This window comes from Rhineura floridana, chromosome 4, assembly GCF_030035675.1.
Source record: "Rhineura floridana isolate rRhiFlo1 chromosome 4, rRhiFlo1.hap2, whole genome shotgun sequence".
Taxonomy (NCBI): Eukaryota; Metazoa; Chordata; class Lepidosauria; order Squamata; family Rhineuridae; genus Rhineura; species Rhineura floridana.
In genome coordinates, this window is record NC_084483.1 from 12,479,423 (window position 1) to 12,497,728 (window position 18,306).

Genomic DNA, 18,306 nt, shown 5'->3' on the forward strand with positions numbered 1-18,306 from the left:
GGGGGGGAATAATTATGAGGGTCCAAGACATCATACAACTAGCCCCATCCCACCATGTATATATTTATAGCCACAATGCAGTTCTGGTTTTTTTGTAGGGTTCATATGGTGGCTGATCAGATGTATTAGCCATTTCTGTTTAAGAATGAAATACAAAAGGGGGGTAACCAGAAAATTGGGGGGAAACATCTTTATTGGTTTTCTGGGTTTTCCCTTTTTTTCAGAAAAATTGGGGGGGGGAGAAAAAAGTTCTTCCTCCGGATTTTTTCCAGTTTTTTTTTCTGGGCCTTCACATCTTCTACCCCTGCAATATTAACCTGCTGTGAGTCTGCATCACTTGAGCAGGAGTCTGGAACTGTGGAAATCCACTTCATTGGACTGTTATCTTCTTTACAAAGCCTGTGGCAGTACATTGCTGATGTCTTCCAGAAGATGACGATCTTCTTTATCCTAGAACTGATAAGCACTAGTGATATGTGGACTTGAAACATGCTCATGCTTTGGAAAGGTCACGCTGTATCTGGCGTCATGACAGTCAAGTTTTACCCAGTCTGTTTATTTCATTCCAAAGAGCATGACCAGATTTCTTAGAAGGGGTATTTGCATGACAGGTGTTGGTCAGAGCACGCGGCTAGCTTGTTTGTCTTTGGCAGCTGCCCAGAAGAACTGTTGAAATGTCAGAGCAATCTTCACAACTTCAATGTGGGTGAAATGAGAGCCCTTCAAAACATTAACTCCAGCTAAGGTTTTGCAACTAATCCCTGGTCAGCTTTATGACCATTTTCTGTCCATGCTTCTTCTGATTCACGTGCCACTTAACTTTGGCTGGCCAGAACTCTTTTTAGAGCAGCTGAAAAAGGCAAGTGGATGCGATGTAAACAGTGATTATTTGTTTACTACATTTGTTTATAGTTGTTCACAACATGCTTTTGTTTAATTGAACTAAATGCAAGAGTTGGGCAAAATAGAGACATACTTAAGCCTTGAAAAATTACTGTAGCTGATTGTCTAAAAAACGGACCACCCGTTAATATAATTTCTAGACCTGAGCATTCATATGAACACATGATGCTGCTTTATACTGACTGTGAACATCGGTATATCTGTCCTGGTTTTGCCTGTTCTGAATGACAGCAGCTCCCCAGGGGGTCTCAGGGAGAGGTCTTTCCCAGCCCTGCTGTCTGAGAGCCTTTTGACTGAAGAAGCTGGGAACTGAACCTGGGACTGTTATGCATTAAAGTATGTGTTCTACCACTGTGCTATGCAGAGCTTGGAAAAGTTACTTTTTTAAAACTACAGCTCCCATCAGCCCCAGCCAGCATGGCCACTGGATTGGGCTGATAGGAGTTGTAGTTCAAAAAAGTAACTTTTCCAAGCTCTGGCTATGGTCCCTACCTGGTCACCAGACATTCCACTTAAGGCAAAGACTTGCTTTCCCTTGCCCTATTTTCTCTCATCAGTGTTGTTCCTATGAGAATTTTAATCTTGCCTCTGTTCTCTAGGGCAAGTAAACTGATATTGTTCCAATCAGAAAACTGATATTGCTGAGTTAACTGGCAAGTACGATACAAAGGGCAAGTTCAATAGCATTCAGGGAGGGGGAGAACTTGTTCACACCAAAGGCACAAGTTTGACAAAACTAATGCCAATAGAAAAGACAGATATAATTTTTCTTTGTAGCTATGGAATGGATCTGACAGCATTGGGACGACTTGTCACAGTAGCACGTAGTTGGAAGTCCAAAACTGCATGCAAATTTTCATACTTTCTCTAAACCAATTGCTTATTTCACTTGCTTGAGAACAGCAGTGTGCCAAAAACAGGGCTCTCCACTGCAGTCCTCTCTGACCAAATTGTATGCCATTGGCATTGTAACCCTGCATGTCTGTTTCTTCTCAAACACTAGGGTGACGTACACAATTACGAAATACGAAAAATGACACCCAAGACACAGTACTTTTTTTTATTCTTCAGGCCATTTCCCCCACACTCTTAAGGAGATCTGCCAAGGAAACATAATTTGTGTCCATCTATCATTCCCAGCGTTCAAACTATGAGGCAGTCCTCTCACACTTTTTGTGACACGTTGTCACCAGTATCAGCAATATGATTCCCAAGACCCAGTTGTATGATCCTTGTGCCTCCACTGAAGAAAACACTTGCATCACACTTAACACTGCAGCATACAGTCTTTTTCTACTTTGACATTGCTCATCATGTATAATGGGTGGGGAACCAGCATACCTCCAGATGTTATTGGACTACAGCTCCCTTCATCTTTGATCATTGGCCATGGTGGCCGGGGCTGGTGGAAGGTTGAGTCCAACAACATCTGGAGGGCCACATGTTCCCCTTCCCACATATAGAAAATGCTCTGTATGAAGTGGCACTCCCTGGGAATAGAGAATCCACTTTTTTTTATCTTTATGTAAAGCAATTATTCTGAGCACCTCCCACACTTATTCTGAGTGTTATGAACTTGGTTCTCAATTAGCATGAATGGTTTTGCAATGGTTTTGCCTGCTCAACTTGATGGGCAATCAGGAGTGTTAAGAAATGGTTTTTAATGGGCTTTGATATCTCAAGCCTTTGGAACATCTTTTTGGGAAAAGTGAGATGACTAGAATAAGTTTTTGCAGTTTGAACTGGGGCAAAGAGAGTAGGCAGGGAGCTGTGAATTGGCCAAAGATAAAGCACTGGGTAGTGGAGGGCAGTTGCTCTCTTTGGGAACCTGATGCAGGATGAGGTGTTGTTCTATCCACCTGAAGTGTCTGTCTGTTCTCCAAAATGTTCTGCTTGTATGTTTGTAATTAAATAGATACTACGAATTCCAGAAAAATAGTTGTGTTAGTCTAACAACAAAGCGTCTTGCAGTACTTTAAAGACTAGCAAGTTTAGTACGGCATAAAGTTTTGTGGACCTTAGTCCACTTCATCAGATGTATGAAGCGTAATTCTGACTTGGCTTGTACACATGGTTGTGCCATGGGGGCAGGAAAGGAGTGATTTCAGAAAGAAGTGCAATGCACAAAATGAACATTAGTAACAATTATTTGAAACCAAAATAGCTGACAGCAGTTAACAAGCCAGGGTGGTGGTAACATCAACATCTTGGCATTGGTATGCTAATTAACACATGTAAAATGGAAATGTACTACCTTCAAGTCAATTCCGACTTATGGCAACCCTATGAATAGGGCCAAGTTCAAGGTTCTAGTTTTGGAGTACAAAGCCCTATACAGTTTGGGACCAGGATACATGAAATATGATCTTATCCCTTATATACCCAGTTGATCACTCTGCAGGTGAGGGCCTCCTGCAGATACCATCTTATCAGGAGGTCCGTTCTGCACAACATAGGAAACGGACGGCACCTACCCTGTGGAATTCCCTCTCCTTAAATATTAGACACGCGCCATCTCTGTTATCTTTTTGGCGCCTATTGAAGACTTTCCTCTTTCAACAAGCCTTTTAAGTTGAGACCTATCCCAGTCTGCATCTCTGTTGGAATAGCTTTTTAATATGTTCTTAAACTTTCTTTTTAAAAATGTTTTTAATCTTAGAAGATGTTTTCATAGCTTTTCTTTAAGTAACATTTTTGAAGATGTTTTGTTTTAAAGTTTGTTTTTATGATGTTTTAATGTTTTTAGTGCTTTTGTTTGCTGCCCTGGGCTCCTGCTGGGAGGAAGGATGGGATATAATAATAATAATAATAATAATAATAATAATAATAATAATAATAATAGGGTTTTCATGGTAAGCGGTATTCAGAGGGGGTTTACCATTGCCTCCCTCTGAGGCTGAGAGGCAGTGATTGGCCCAAGGTCATCCAGTGAGCTTCATGGCTGTGTGAGGATTCGAACCCTGGTCTCCCAGGTCGTAATCCAGCATCTAATCATCAGGGTTTGTGTGGCAGCATGCGCAGCACATTGAAGTCCTGACAATCATTTGACAATTACAATGCCTGGGAGTAGAGCCTGGCTCCAAAAAGATAGCTGTGTCAGCCCCAGGTGGACCTTCTTGGGAGAGTATTCCATAGTTGGGGAGCCACTCCTTTTGTAGCCACCCTCCACACTTCTGCCAGAGGGAGCACATGGAGCAGCATGTCTGATAACTGGGCAGATTCATATAAGAAGAGATGGTCTGAAAGGATAGCAGATCCCTGTTTGACGATCCTTGGGTGTGTCTATGTAGATTTGGTCCTGCACATTTGTAGGAAATTCTTTCATTCAGTTATGTAACTCCTTCAGGTATTTCTTAGTGGGGTCTGTGAATAGGTTTCGGTCCTAGGTGTGGGGAATCTTTGGCCCTCCTGATGTTGCTGAACTACAACTCCCATCAGCCCCAGCAAGCATGGCCAATGGTCAGGAATGATGGGAACTATAGTCCAGCAACATCTTGAGGGCCCACACCTGCTGTAAAATGTGGTATTGGGGAGTTGCCTCTCAGCTTCTCCTGTGTAGTCCAACTCCTCCTTCGTAGTTAGCTCCTTTTTTGTTGGCCTCTTCAATTATGATGTCAGGATTGTTTCTGAGGCCATGGATGGCATTATATGCTGCATGGCCGAGCCTCTAAATATCACTAAGGCGGTATAAGTTTCCAGTGCATGCTTCCTCCCCTCGAAGGAAATAATACTTCATTGCTGCCCATGAATGTCTTAGTGAACAGCTTGTTTCCAGAACATAACTTAGACAGAATTCACCCACCAGAAAAAAACAGTCTTTGTATTTTAAACAATTCCAAATTAAAATATTTTGAGGTGGCGTTTCCATGTGAACAAGCTCATAGTGTGCGCGCAATATATCTCCCTATTTGCAACTGAGGCACTGTTTTACAGTCCTAAACACGCTCAGAATTGGAAGTCCTGCTGAGTTCATTGGGGTTTTCATCCAGGAAACTATGCTTAAGGTTGCGTATCAGGGTCTTGTTGTGAACAGGGTTGTTTTGAGGTATTTGCCCTTTCTGTTTTCTAATGGGTAGAGTGGATTGCTACACAATCTCTTCTTTTTTGTGGGTATCCCAACTTCCCTGAAGCTATCAAATGTCAAAAGTGATGTATTTGAGACCCAAATTTTGCAGGCGTTTGTGTTTTGCTTACTTTTAAGAAGATGCTCATGATAGCTCCAGAAACTGAGGCATATTCAGACAGGGGCCATAGTTCAGTGGTAGAGCAATTGCTTTTGCATGCCTTCTGGAGCCCTAGCTGGCGTCAGCCTTGTTGTTGTTGGGAGTCCACTGTTTGATGTAAATTTACCTGTTTTCTCTAGTTCAGAGAATAATAGGAGAGTTGGGAGGGACCTATAAGGCCTATACATTCTTGGTGGTTATGGTTAGATTGTTTTGGAGCATTGATTTTGTGGTTTTATTATTGATATTGTTGATATATTATGGTTTTATATTGTGGTTTTATTACTGATATTGACATTTGCTGATATTAATGTTAATTGTGATTTGATTTGTAATTTGTCATGCGGTAATGGCTTTAAGGTAACAAAAGCGGTATATAAGCGCAAATAAATAAATTAAATAATGCTCGAAGTCTCTCAGGTTCAATCCCCGGCTCCTCCAGTTGAAACAATCTTGGGTAGTAGAGCTGAGAAAGTTTATGGTGCATTTTAATCTCTAACTATAGAGGTGAGATGAACACATTTCATTTTCAGCTGCTATACGTGTTTGATATGCTGACAGGGCTATGGCTTGCACATCTGTCACCCACATATGAGCAGTTTAAAAAAGCATTTGAATTTGGGCCGAAAACCAATCCCTTTGAGCTGCATGGGGACAGTGAGGTGTGTGGGGCTTTGTTTATTCCAAACATTGACTATGTGAGAGGTAAATTCCCACCGGTTGGGGGGATAAACCCATGATATTACCAACCCCACATGCTCTAAGGCAGATCATTAAACCCTAAGACGTGGATAGTCAATGTGGTGTCCTCTAGATGTTGTTGGACTTCAGCTCCCATCATCCCTGACCATAGGTCATGTTGTCTGGGGCTGATGGAAGTTGTAGTCCAACAACATCTGGGCTCCTACTGGGAGGAAGGGCAGGATACAACGACGACGACGGAGGACTTTACATTGGCTAGTCCTGCCATAAGATTTAAGAAATAAATTGTGGAGTGGTCCCTACTTCATTTTTAGCAATTGTGGCGCACATCATAGTTTTATTGTTAAGCACACTGGGAGTGGAGGTTCACTTCTGGAAACCATATTCAAGGTTTTCCAGGATTTTAGCATGTGAAATATTTCCCCCCATGCCCTGTATACTTTGCTATATTTGGTTTCATGGTACTGGCACTGTAGAAGAAAAATGTTACTCAGTGACATTAATGCCTCTCTTGGTTGTTCTTAATTGCTATATTGTTTTTGATTCAGTTTGTTTGTAACTAGTGATGGCAGCCATCCTGAGAACTTTACGGATGAAGTGAAAGGATAGGTTACGAATTGTGAAAATACGTTTAAAAAGGGAAATAAATCTTTGCCTTTGTTTCAGTGGGGCTGTCATGGAAGGGAGCGAGGCGGCCTCGAGCTGCCAGTCTGGAGAAAGCAGCTCGCTGGACATACCATGTGTCATCACTGCAGACAGCTTTCTGCTGAATGCCAGAACTCAGAGAAGTGATGAGATGCTCAGTCCTATGGACACATTTGTTTCACCAGCATCCACAGCAGCTGACACAGGTAACGGATCTCCACTGTTAATTACTCTCGTTGGCACTTGTAATTTCCCAGAGTAACCTGGTTGGGAAAATAGCAAATCTATCTGCAACTCCAGGCACAATTTTCTGATACTGGGCGGGAGGCTCAGAATCAGATCTGTGCAGGAATATGGGTGATTTCTTTGGCTTTCAAAGAAATGGCCACATGGTGCCTTTTAGTTCAAGTACAGGATTAGGAACATAGGAAGATGCCTTATACCAAGTCAGACCATTGGTTCATCTAGCTTAGTATTGTCTATACTGGCTGACAGCAGCCCTCCAGGATTTCAGACACGGTCTCCCCTAGTCCTACCTGGAGATGCCAGTGATTGTACCTAAGACCTGCATGCAAAGCAGATTCTCAACCACTGAGCTACAGCCCTTCCCCAATAATTATTCACTAGCAAAAAAAAAACCTCTTGTGGTTTAAGAATGTACCTATAGCCAACAGATATTTCTATCAAACTTTAAAAAGCAGGGAAATTGGGTAGCTATAGCAAATGCACCAGGGGAGCATGAGACCTGACCTCCTCTCTGAGATATTGTACTGCCCTACAAATTTGTAAAAAGACAGACACAGTTTGGGTTGGTCTTTCACAGTCCAATCCACTTCCTGTGTAGCTTGGAAGAATTTGGTAACATGTGCCTCTGAGCATATGGTGAGTGGTGGCAACACCTACAATCAGGAGTGCATCTCCTAAGATGAAGAATTACATTTTGTGTGTGTGTGTGTTGGGAGGTAAGAAATGGGATCTTGTGCAAGTTTGCTGAGAATGGATCGATCATTTACATGCTTATTGAGTTCAATGGGATTTACTCCCATGCAATCAGGATAGGTGAAACTGATCTGGGGAAGGGGCAGGGAGGAGGGGAAGGAGGGAGGGGGATAGTGTGGCGAAGAGAGGAAGAGGGGCAAGGGGGAGGGGAGGAGGAAGAGAGGAGAGGGGAGGAAAGAAAAAGCGGAGGGGAGATGGGGAGGGCAGGTTTGATCATTTGCTTATTGAGTTCAATGGGATTTACTTGTGTGGAATCATGCTTAGAATAAGTGAAACTGATCTGGGGGAGGGGAAAGTAGGGGAGGGAGAGAGAGGGGAGGAAGTTGGGAGGGGAGAGTGAGGAGATTGGGTGGACGGACAGTATCACTGTTTTTTGGGGGGTTTCCCCACATTTTTATTCTTCAGCAGATACCTGTAGTCTCCCACCCAAATTTAAACCAAAGCTGTCCCTGGCCACATGCACACCAGATATTTATTCCACTTTAAACACTCATGGTTTCCCCCAAAGAATCCTGGGAAGTGCAGTTTGTGAAGGGTGTTGAGAGTTGCTGGGAGACGCCTTATTCCCCTCAGAGACCTGCAATCAGCAGAATCCTCTGGGAAGAGGGGCTGACTATTGAACCACTCTGGCCACTGGAACTCTGTCAAGGAAATCTGAATCTCCTAACAACTCAGCACCCTTCACCTTTTACAGTGCTACATATTTGGCACACTTAGTTCAGTCGTGGAATAATTTGAGCATTGTAGATTGAGGCCAAGGGAAGACGGATGTTTGGGTCACGTGAAATGCAGTTATGGATGGCATGTAGTTTGAAACAGATGTCGACTGCAGCATTGTCAGTAATGGCACATGGTTTGAGAAGTCGGGTAAGTTGCAACCCCCTCCCCCATCTTCATGTATGTTGTGAAGGGGGTGGAAGGCATGGCCCTTTGCCCCTTCTGTGATTCTGTTGAAGCTTGTTTAAAAATATTACATATTTGAAAATGTAAGTGCCTGATCATTTTTAAAAGGAGTTTCTTTTTCCCATTCCCCTTATTCCTGTACCTGGCTCTTGTTCCATTAGATGCTGCCCTGGGCTGTTACTGGCACTTACATTTGCAAACATGTAATATTCTTAAACAAGCTTCAACAGAATCACACACACACACACACATATAGATAGATAGATATAGATATATAAATACTATATAAATATTATGTATGTATGTATATGAACAAATAAATAAAATAAAATAAAATACTGCTGCTCCACAGACGGTTCTGCTTTTGAATGATCAAATACAGGTTTTTATTATTCTGTAACGCATAGGCGGGGTAGACTTCAGCTTCTCACTGCATTGCATTCATGTGATGCTTTCTGAGATCACATTTGGGATCCATCCTTTGTCTTTCCCCTTTGAGACATGTTTACACAGGTGGTGAAAATAGCATAATTGTCCTCTGCCTCTTCGAATCAGAAGAAGGGGTATGCGGGCTGTGTGTTCTGTTTATTACCCTGGTCTGCAGTGGGATAAACTATCATTGCTTGTCGGAAGTAAAATTCCTTGACCATGTTAAGCTGACACAGTATTAATTCCCCCCTCCATGAGACCAGAATTAATCTGAGGCACGATTGCCTGGCAAAAAAAAAAAGGGGGGGGAGATGAAACTTCAGGTGTTAAAAAGTATTATTTATTATGAGACCAATGCAGTTTGGAAAAATTCCTTTATCATGAGTGCTATAAATGTACAAATAATGTAACTAGAGTGAAATATATTCTTATAAACTCATGCTAAACCATTAACACCTATCAAGTTTCTTTGTATAAAGTCTACTATGAAAATTTAGAATACAGTACATTTATATCATAATATCTAACAAAACCAGACTAAATGCAAACTCCTAAAAATGAAAACCTGCCCCCAAACAATCTTTGTCTGTGGCTGTTATGTCGTATGTTGCCACACCTGTTGACGTTGTACTGTAACGTTATGGATATCAGTGCAGGAGCTAACAAGTTTTACATATTCTACACACCTGTAACGTAGGGTGCACATGTACTGGAGAGACGCTACTGTTCGCTTCCCTGCATATATGCATGTAATAATTTATGCTCATGTAAGATCATCATATATTGCAGCACAGTACAATCTACATTTTGGTAATGTCCTGCTTTAGATATGTTTCTTAAGTCTTTCTCTAGCCTCCATCGTCTACCTGCCTCTCTCCCTGTATGTTTTGTCCACCCCAGCACAGAAGGAGCCGTAAAATGTGCCTTTATCTTTTGAATTAGCTTCCACTTGGGATTTTGCATGAAATCGTCCTGATACTGATTGTGACCTCAGTAGATATAATCTAAGAGTCAAGCTATACTTAAGTACAGGAGTTTTGGTGATTGGGTCTTCCTTTTTTATTTTTTTTTTACTTAAAATCACAGGTATGGGATCTTGTGTTGATCTTGTTGAATTATATAGCACCTCCTATAAAGAAGAAACATAAAGAACTTTACCTCTTATATGTTAACAGCTGCACAAATTATATTTGCCCTAAAACAGAAAATTATAGTACCACCTTATCGGAAAGAGTGGTTTAACAAAGGATGAGACTTTGCTGTAATAGCAAAAATAACATCCTGTTTAACAGCAAGCGCATCAAGTGATTATGGGAACAACTTGTGGGGAAATTGGTCTCCCTTTATACAATATTGTCAAGACAATTACTACCTGCTGCAATCTCAAATTGGTTTTGATTTTTTTTTTGGTCTATTTTATTTTACTTGACTGAGATATGTTAGAAAGCAGACAAAATGAGTGAAATAGCATTATAAATCTATAAGCCTTCTTTGAGGTCTATTTTAGTTGTATGTTTCTGATTTTATTAACTGTTATTAACTGTTAAAGTGCTATCAGCTTGAAAAAAATTAAATCATAAGTATGGAGTGTTTTTTTCTGATGCAGGGTTAATAGTAACTTTGTGGGGATTCAGACCAATAATCTTGGGATCTATGTGCAGCTACCCTAAGCCACCGAATTGTAGACTTCATCATTTACTGAGGCCCTGCCTTCAGGACCTGGACTGGCTGCCCAATGGGTCTTTCTGGACAGAAAGACGTATAAGCAGGCTTCCTGCTTCAGTTGAGCCTTGCCTAAGCATCACGGTCTTCCTGAGTTTTGGGGTGTTATTGTAGCCTTTAGTTGTTCTTCAGTCCTCATTTTTGTGATGTCCTTCAGTCCTGCCTCCTAGTTTGTCCTTCAGTTTTGACTTCTGGCTTCATCCCTCAACTTGGATCGCCAAGCTCAGCTCCTGGCTTTTGGTTCCCGGCTGAGCTCTGATAGCAGTTCAGATAAGAAAAACAGTGGTGGGGAGAGGGTTGAATACCTTTTATGTCAGCGCTGCTGCTGTAATCCAGTTTGGACTTCCTCTCCCTCTCTCCTTGCCCCACTGTTTTAAAGTAAAACTTTGGGAAAATAATGTGTAGTTTGACCCTTTAGAATGGATAGGTGGTGTCTAACTTCAAATGCAAAGGCAGCTTGTCTTTCATAGTCATCAGAGTCCAGTTGGAAATGCACATTGGTGGCCCAGTTGCAAGAGACTCTACTGACCACTAGATTGCATTGCTTATCAAAGAGGAATAGTACGCAGATTTTCCTGCTGAGAATGTATCTGAAGCAGTCTTTCCCAACCTTTGGATCCCTAGATGTTGCTGGAATATAGTTCTCATTGTTCATTGGCCATGCTGGCTGGGGCTGATGGGAGTCATAATCCAGCAACATCTGGGGACCCAAAGGTTGGGAAAGGCTGATCTGAAGCATTACTAGATGCAAAGGTGTGTGTGAATGTGTTTTAGTGTACAGTACTCAGAAAGCACATTTGTAAAATTGTATTTCTCAGCAGGTCAGTCAGGAGATGTTACAGCTTTTGCTGTACTTTAGCTAGAGACGGGCAAAGATGCAACATAGAATTTCAGGGAGCCACATGAACCCAATGATTAGAGTGGGAGGTAGAGTGCACAGAATTTTCCATCTAATTTTAGTGGTGGATTTTGATGTGTCCTGTGCACCTCTTTGAACTTCAAGGACCTTATGATGAGTCATAAACCCTGAGATACCCAAAGCATAACTTAAATACTGGATAAACTAAAGGATGGGGGAGAGGGGAGGGATACATTTTTAAACTAGGTGAGTTCCAGTTATATTATTGAAATCCTGCAAAATGTTGCAATAATGGGAGGTCAACCCAAGCTTTGTAGAGCCATGTGGATGGTTCACTCAGGAGAGGCTTTATGACTTTCATCCTGACATTGCCCTCGCCCTTCTTTTTTCTGGCTGTTGGGATAATCTTATTTCATATGTGTAGACCAGCTTTCCCGATGTTTGGACAGAGCTCCCAACACCCCTGTCCATTGGGCATGCTAGCTGGGCTGATGGAAGCTGTAGTCCAAAAAATCTGGAGGGCACCAGGCTGGGGAGGCTGGTGTAGACAAAAGAGGACATTTGGGGCCCTCTGAACTGCTGTTTTTGTTCTGCCTTAGCTTGTATTTTTATTTGTATGTGTGTTTAATCATTGTTTTATTATATGATCTTTTTGCTACCTTACACAAGATGGCAGGGCATTTTTAAAAGAATTGTTACTGGGTGTCCATGTTTTCATTGAAATGACACACACACACAAGTGAATACAGCCTTGCAAGTGCATTTACACAAGAAGTTTTTTTTTTCCAGAAAGACTGGTGGTTTGTAATAATCCTAAGAATTATTGTGTGATGTGCCCCTATGTTCTACTATTTATATTCATTTTCACTAAAATTTCATATCTCTAGTTGGTGTTTCAGTCAATCTGAATTTGTGTTCTTGGTTCACTGATTAAATTTTGTGTGTCCATTTGTATCCATTGGGTATCCAAAAGCTAGTACTGGATGTCCATTTGGACACACAACTATTACTTTTAAAAATGCCTTGCAAGATGGTGGGATACAAATTTTAGAATAAATAAGTAAAAGTAATCGAATGAGCAATGATATCAATTTTCTGGTTCTAGAAATTGCCATCCCTATAAATCTGAACTGTAAATCAGAAAAAGACTTGTTTAAACTATCAGAGGTTGGAAATTGTAGAGTGTACATCTTATACTCTGTAGTTCCCCTGTGGCAGTTGCAAGAGCAAAGAGCCCTGGTTTTAATATACAGTTGGATACATTTTAATGAAAGATTTTGCAGATATGCTAGTTTCTAGAATGAATAAACTGACTCTGTTGTTTGATAAAATTCCTTTGTATGTACATATTGTTCTTTATTATAGAAGATTTGTATGCTGTGTCCACACAAACTTGAAGCAGTTTGCAATACATAAAAGATAAGATACCTACAATAAATAAGATATCTGCAATGTATCAAGACATTGAGTGATATCCAACATGCTGCCTTGGGCTCCTACTGGGAGGAAGGGCAGGATATAAATAAAATAATAAATAAAGAAATATATAAACATTAATCATATTCTGAGTCGACCCACTGAAATCAATAAACTTGTCCATTGATTTCAGTGGGTCTTCTCTGAATATCAGTTGGATATCACCTTGTAGAAACAATTCATTCAATAAACAATTCATAAACATCAGTGAATTTGATTTTTAAAAAATGCATAGCATTTTATACCCATAGGATAATATCAATACTCAAATGTTAACATAGCTAATATCATTATATAGATCAAAATTATATTAAACTCTCTATGATAACAATACCAATGCAGTGCATAAATATTCAAAACAGAACTAGCAGCTGTTACTCCTCTTCATCTAAATGATGAGCTTCCCGATCCCTTCTTTCCCACAACAGCCCAGACAGATTCATGCAGAGCATGTGTGCATCCCAGTCCAGTTCACCTGCAGTGTCCAGTAAGTAACCCACCTTCCCATCAGGCTACCTCCTCCTCTTCACCTGGAGCATTCTATTCACTATTCCTCCTTGTCATAGTAGGAGAGCCAAAGTAATTAGGGTGTAATCCAGACCCCTGGCCAGCAGGGCTCCTACTGGGAGGAAGGGTGGGATATAAATAAAATAATAAATAAATAAACAGCAGGGCAGCTAGGGCCACACCCACAGCCCTGGCACTCACACTGGTCAGGATGGAGGATGACGGTGGGAGAGCCGGAAAAAAAGTGCCCCTTCGCTGTGCCAGGTCCCAGGTGGATTCTGTTCTTATGGCTGGTTCCAGCAAGGGTTAGGAGATAAAAGCATCAGGTGGTCACAGATGGAGACCAATTCAAACTTTCCCTGTGAGCCACAGTAATCCCAACAGCTAACAGAATGGACCAGTCCTGAATCTTCTCCCCAGTTAACAACCTTTGTGGCTCTCCAAAAGCTGTGTGGGATGACTACTGTTCCAATATTTTGCAGAGTTGCACTATACAATTGGAGAAAGAGTGACTTTGCCTAAGACTATTTAGTGACCACCTCCAAACTAAGGAGAGATGTTACTCTTGCCCAAGGGTTTTGATGAACTTATATATGATGTCATAAAGGAATCCTCCCCCACTGCTTTCATTGGCTAATGATCATCAACCTTTGTTTTATAGTGTAGCCAACGTGGTGTTGCTGGACTCCAACTCCCTTCAGCCCCAGCTACCATGATCAATGATGATTTGAGCTGAAGTCCCGCAGCATCTAGAGGGTACCACATTGGCTACCCCAGGTGCAGCCTGTGGCCTGCTGACTCTACAATTTGTTCTGAAAGCACCCCCCCTCTCAGCTCACCTGCTTTTTAATTGTGGCAAATTGTATATGCTGATGCTTAGAGGAGCTAAATATGGCACTGATTTGTTCAAAGGCAGATTTCCCAAGTCAGCTTCTCATGGAAGTGTGTAGACAGAAACTCTGTCCACAGCCACAAGGTTTCAGCAGTCTAAATTCCTTCAGATGGCTGCCTCGTATGCACAAGCTACTAGACAGGTTGTTATTGCAAATTACAGCATACAACATTAGAGAAGACACTTCAGGAAAATGTAAGGCTGTGTGTATGTGGGCAGGGCCAGCCCAATGCATTTTGCTGGTTGAGGCAGAATAGCAAATCCCCAATTCTGGCTAGGTCAAGGCACATAGTACCCAAATTAGTTTGATACTTGAGACAGAAAATCCTACAAGTGCCTCTCCCTGGTGTTAAAATATACTAATACTTAATACTAATAATAATATATTAAATGGCTAATAATTTCTGCCCTTACATGACATCCCCAAAAAGCAGCCTTAGACATCTGTCTTGCTTGACCCATTGACAGGGCCGGTCCTTTGGAAGGTTATTTAGTATCTATCTGTCATTACATTTATATCCCACTTTTCCTTCAAGGAGCTCAAGCTGTTATACATGGTTCTCTTCCCTCTCCATATTATCCTCACAACAACCGTGTGATGTGGGTTAGGCTGAGAGACTGAGACTAGCCCAAGGTCACCCAGCAAGCTTCATGGCTGAGTGGGGATTTGAACTCTGGTCTCCCAGGTCCTAGTCCAACACTCTAACCACTACACCACACTGGCTGTCTAGTGTGAAAATAGGGATGTTTTTATGTGGGAAGGTATACTCTGTAGACTTTTTGGGGTGGGGCAGAAGAGGACCAGAGGACTATCAGAATGTAAGGCTTGCAGGATGGCCTGTCTGATTTTTGGCACTATTTTGTTTAGGAATTAACTACTGTCAGCTTCCTCCTCTGGTTGGTTGGTTGAATGGTTAGGGAAAAAGAAGGAGGGGCCAAAGCCAAGATGCTGGAAAAATAGAAATTAACAGGCTGAAATGCATTGGGCTTACAATACAATCAGTTTTTATTTTTCCAGCATCTTGGCTTTGGCCCCTCCTTCTTTTTCCTGGTTTGGATGCTAGCCATTTTTTGTTGTTGCCTTGAATGGTTAGGGAGGCAGTAAAACTGGGTCTGTTGTTGTGAATATTCACTCTGTACATCTTCCTGGTTTATTTATTTTTATTTATTATTTGATTTATATCCCACCCTTCCTCCCAGCAGGATAATAGTCTATCCCTCCTTTGGTTTAGTTTAATAACTATTGAACGTGTTGGGAGGATGTATTGCGAATCGTAAAGAAGAGCCAGTTTGTACTTAATTTGCTATGGGGTAATTTATGGATCCAGCTGCCAGAAGTAATCAATTGGAGATGACAGGATGGGGCAGCTTTTAGCCTTGTCCTGTCAGAATTGTAATAACTCTGCCTCCTAGCCAGAGCAGGGGATCCCCCTGTGTTAGAACTACTGTTCAGCAGAACCCCATAGAGGGCAAATAAACAAGATAAGAGCTATTTTTGCTTTCTTGAGGAGGTGATATTAAATTGTCAGGTTTGTATTAGGTGTGTTAACAACCTGTGTTGTAAGGGTTTTGGACTATTTTCCATTTGAGTGTTTCAGGCAAGAGAGGAACTTTTCACAGATTTTATGTTCAGGTTAATTTCTGATGATTTCTGACAATTTCCGACAAAATAATTTGGCTTAATTGGCTGTTTCTGATTTCCATGTCTCAGGAGTGTGTGTGTGTGTGTATGTGTGTGTGTGAGAGAGAGAGCGAGAGAGAGAGAGAGAAGAGGTATGTATGTGTTAAAGATAGTACATTATTTAGACCCTACTAGTCTTCCTATATATTCTTTAGGCTGTCTTCATTGCTAAACTGACAGCCCAGTCCTATGTGAGTAGTCGCAAGTGCCTTGGATTGCAGCCAAAATAAGTCCCACTGTGTTCAGGGGGGTTGCTCACTAGTAAGTATGTTTAGGAGTAAGTGTGTAGCTGGAGTGTCCTAAAGATTAAGAACACTTTTTTCCCAAGTAACCTTTTGTAACAGATTGAGCTGAATACACCAATAAGTTTATTTCATATTGAAAGTGTTGAAAGAATAGAGTTGCTAGTGTCTGCTGGTGGAAGTCACCAAAGACCTATAGCCCTCCAGTGTTGTTGGACTACAATCTTCATCATCCCTGGCAATTAGCCATGCTGGCTGGGGCTGATGGGAATTGGAGTCCAACAATCTCTGGAAGGGCAATTGTTGTCCATCTCTGCCATAGAGTAAAGCGGGTTATTTTGCACACACAACTGGTTCAGCCAATTGCCTTTTAAAAATAAACACATATAAAAGAAATTTCCACTAGAGGGCTCTCAAAGAAGAGTTTACACAATAACCTGATTTCTTTTCAGGTTCTTGTGTGGAAACTCCTAATTGTACCTCTCACCATAAGGAATTGTTTTATATCTCATGCTTTATATCTCAGAAAATGTCTTTCCTAAGATGCAGACAAACTGGAACAGGTTCACAGGAGGGCAACAAGGATGATCAGGGAACTGGAAACAAAGCCCTATGAGGAGAGAACTGGGCATGTTTAGCCTTGAGAAGAGAAGGCTGAGGGGAGATATGATAGCACTCTTCAAGTACTTGAAAGGTTGTCATACAGAGGAGGGCCAGGATCTGTTCTTGGTCGTGCTAGAGTGCAGGACACAGCATAATAGGCTCAAGTTGCAGGTAGTCAGATTTTGACTGAACATCAGGAAAAACTCCCTAATGGTTACAGCAGTATGACAATGGAACCAATCACCTAGGGAGGTGGTGGGCTCTCCAACACAGGGCCGGCTCCAGGAATGCGGGGGCCCTTGGGCATTAGCCTGCCCCGGGCCCCTCCACTCCCCTTCCGCGATCCCATGGATCGCAAGACGAGCTTCCGAACCGCCCGCCATCCCCAGCACTTCACCTACCTTTCTCTGCTGTTCGCGCAGGGTTGCCCTCAATAAAGATGGCGGCCGAGGTTTCCGTAAGGGACTGAGGCTTCAGTCCCTTATGGAAACCTCGGCCGCCATCTTTATTGAGGGCAACCCTGCATGAACAGCAGAGAAAGGTAGGTGAAGCATGGGGGATGGCGGGCGGCTCGGAAGCTCGTCTTGCGATCCATGGGATTGCGGAAGGGGAGTGGAGGGCTCCTAGAGCTGTGGGGCCCTCGGGGCAGTGCCCAGCCTGGCCGCCCTTTGGAACCGGCCCTGACTGGAGGCATTCAAGAGGCAGCTAGACAGCCACCTATCGGATATGCTTTAATTTGGATTCCTGCTTTGAGCAGGGGGTTGAACTTGATGGCCTTATAGGTGTTATGGAAATATGCAGAGATACTTAGCAGTCTGAGCTGTGTGTGTGCCAGTGTGTGTATGTACCTAAGTAGTAGGCTTTTATCCTGCATTTAGATCACTGAGCCTTAAGACTTAGTAAAATAAGAAAAGCTACATAATACATAGTAGATAGGAAAGGCATACCCAGTTCTAACTAAGTTGGAGGTGCAATGCCCACACTTGGGTATTGCTCTCATGGCTCAGGAGAGAGAGCAAAGACAAAGATGTCTCCTCTCTCCTCAGACAGTCAAAGAAGAAGACAAATGAAGGAGGGGCAGGTCAGCTTCCCTGAGCATATCAGTTTACAACAGAAGGAAGTTAGGCAGAGAAGAGCACAGGTAAAGGTAGGCAAGCCTAGCCAGCTGGAGGACCCTAACTCTATCTTCCTTCTGGAATACAAACAAAAGAACCCAAACAGGAGTTGCTCTTGCCCCACTTCCAACAATAGGCCCCTTCCAACTCTATGATTTTTTGATTATGTGATTCTAAGCCATAGACCTTCTAAGTTGCTGCCCCTCCCTATGGGGTCTAAATTGGATTAGAATGTAAAAGAGCCACCATAGTTTAGTTCCCAAGATTAGAATCTGAAGAACACAGGATGCTCTTGCGGGGGAAGAAATCTAGGCGATACCTGTGTAGGTTCCTTTCCGAAGAGTCATATCTTATCCTTCAGGACTGAACTTTATATATTGCTGTAGGCAAGAGTGAAAATACAAT

The 18,306-nt window shown here is 42.1% G+C and overlaps 1 protein-coding gene across 2 annotated transcripts in view; it reads left to right on the forward strand.

Annotated features, from left to right (window-relative positions):
* SHLD1 (shieldin complex subunit 1) overlaps positions 1-18,306 on the forward strand; it is a 57,019-nt gene that overhangs the window by 2,443 nt on the left and 36,270 nt on the right. The window contains exon 2 of one of the 2 annotated variants that reach the window (XM_061622492.1): positions 6,495-6,679. In XM_061622492.1, the coding sequence (XP_061478476.1) occupies positions 6,505-6,679 (175 nt within the window). In that variant the 5' untranslated portion in view covers positions 6,495-6,504. Of the gene's footprint in view, positions 1-6,494; positions 6,680-18,306 lie in introns of those variants that run through there. The other variant, XM_061622494.1, reaches the window with a different exon arrangement.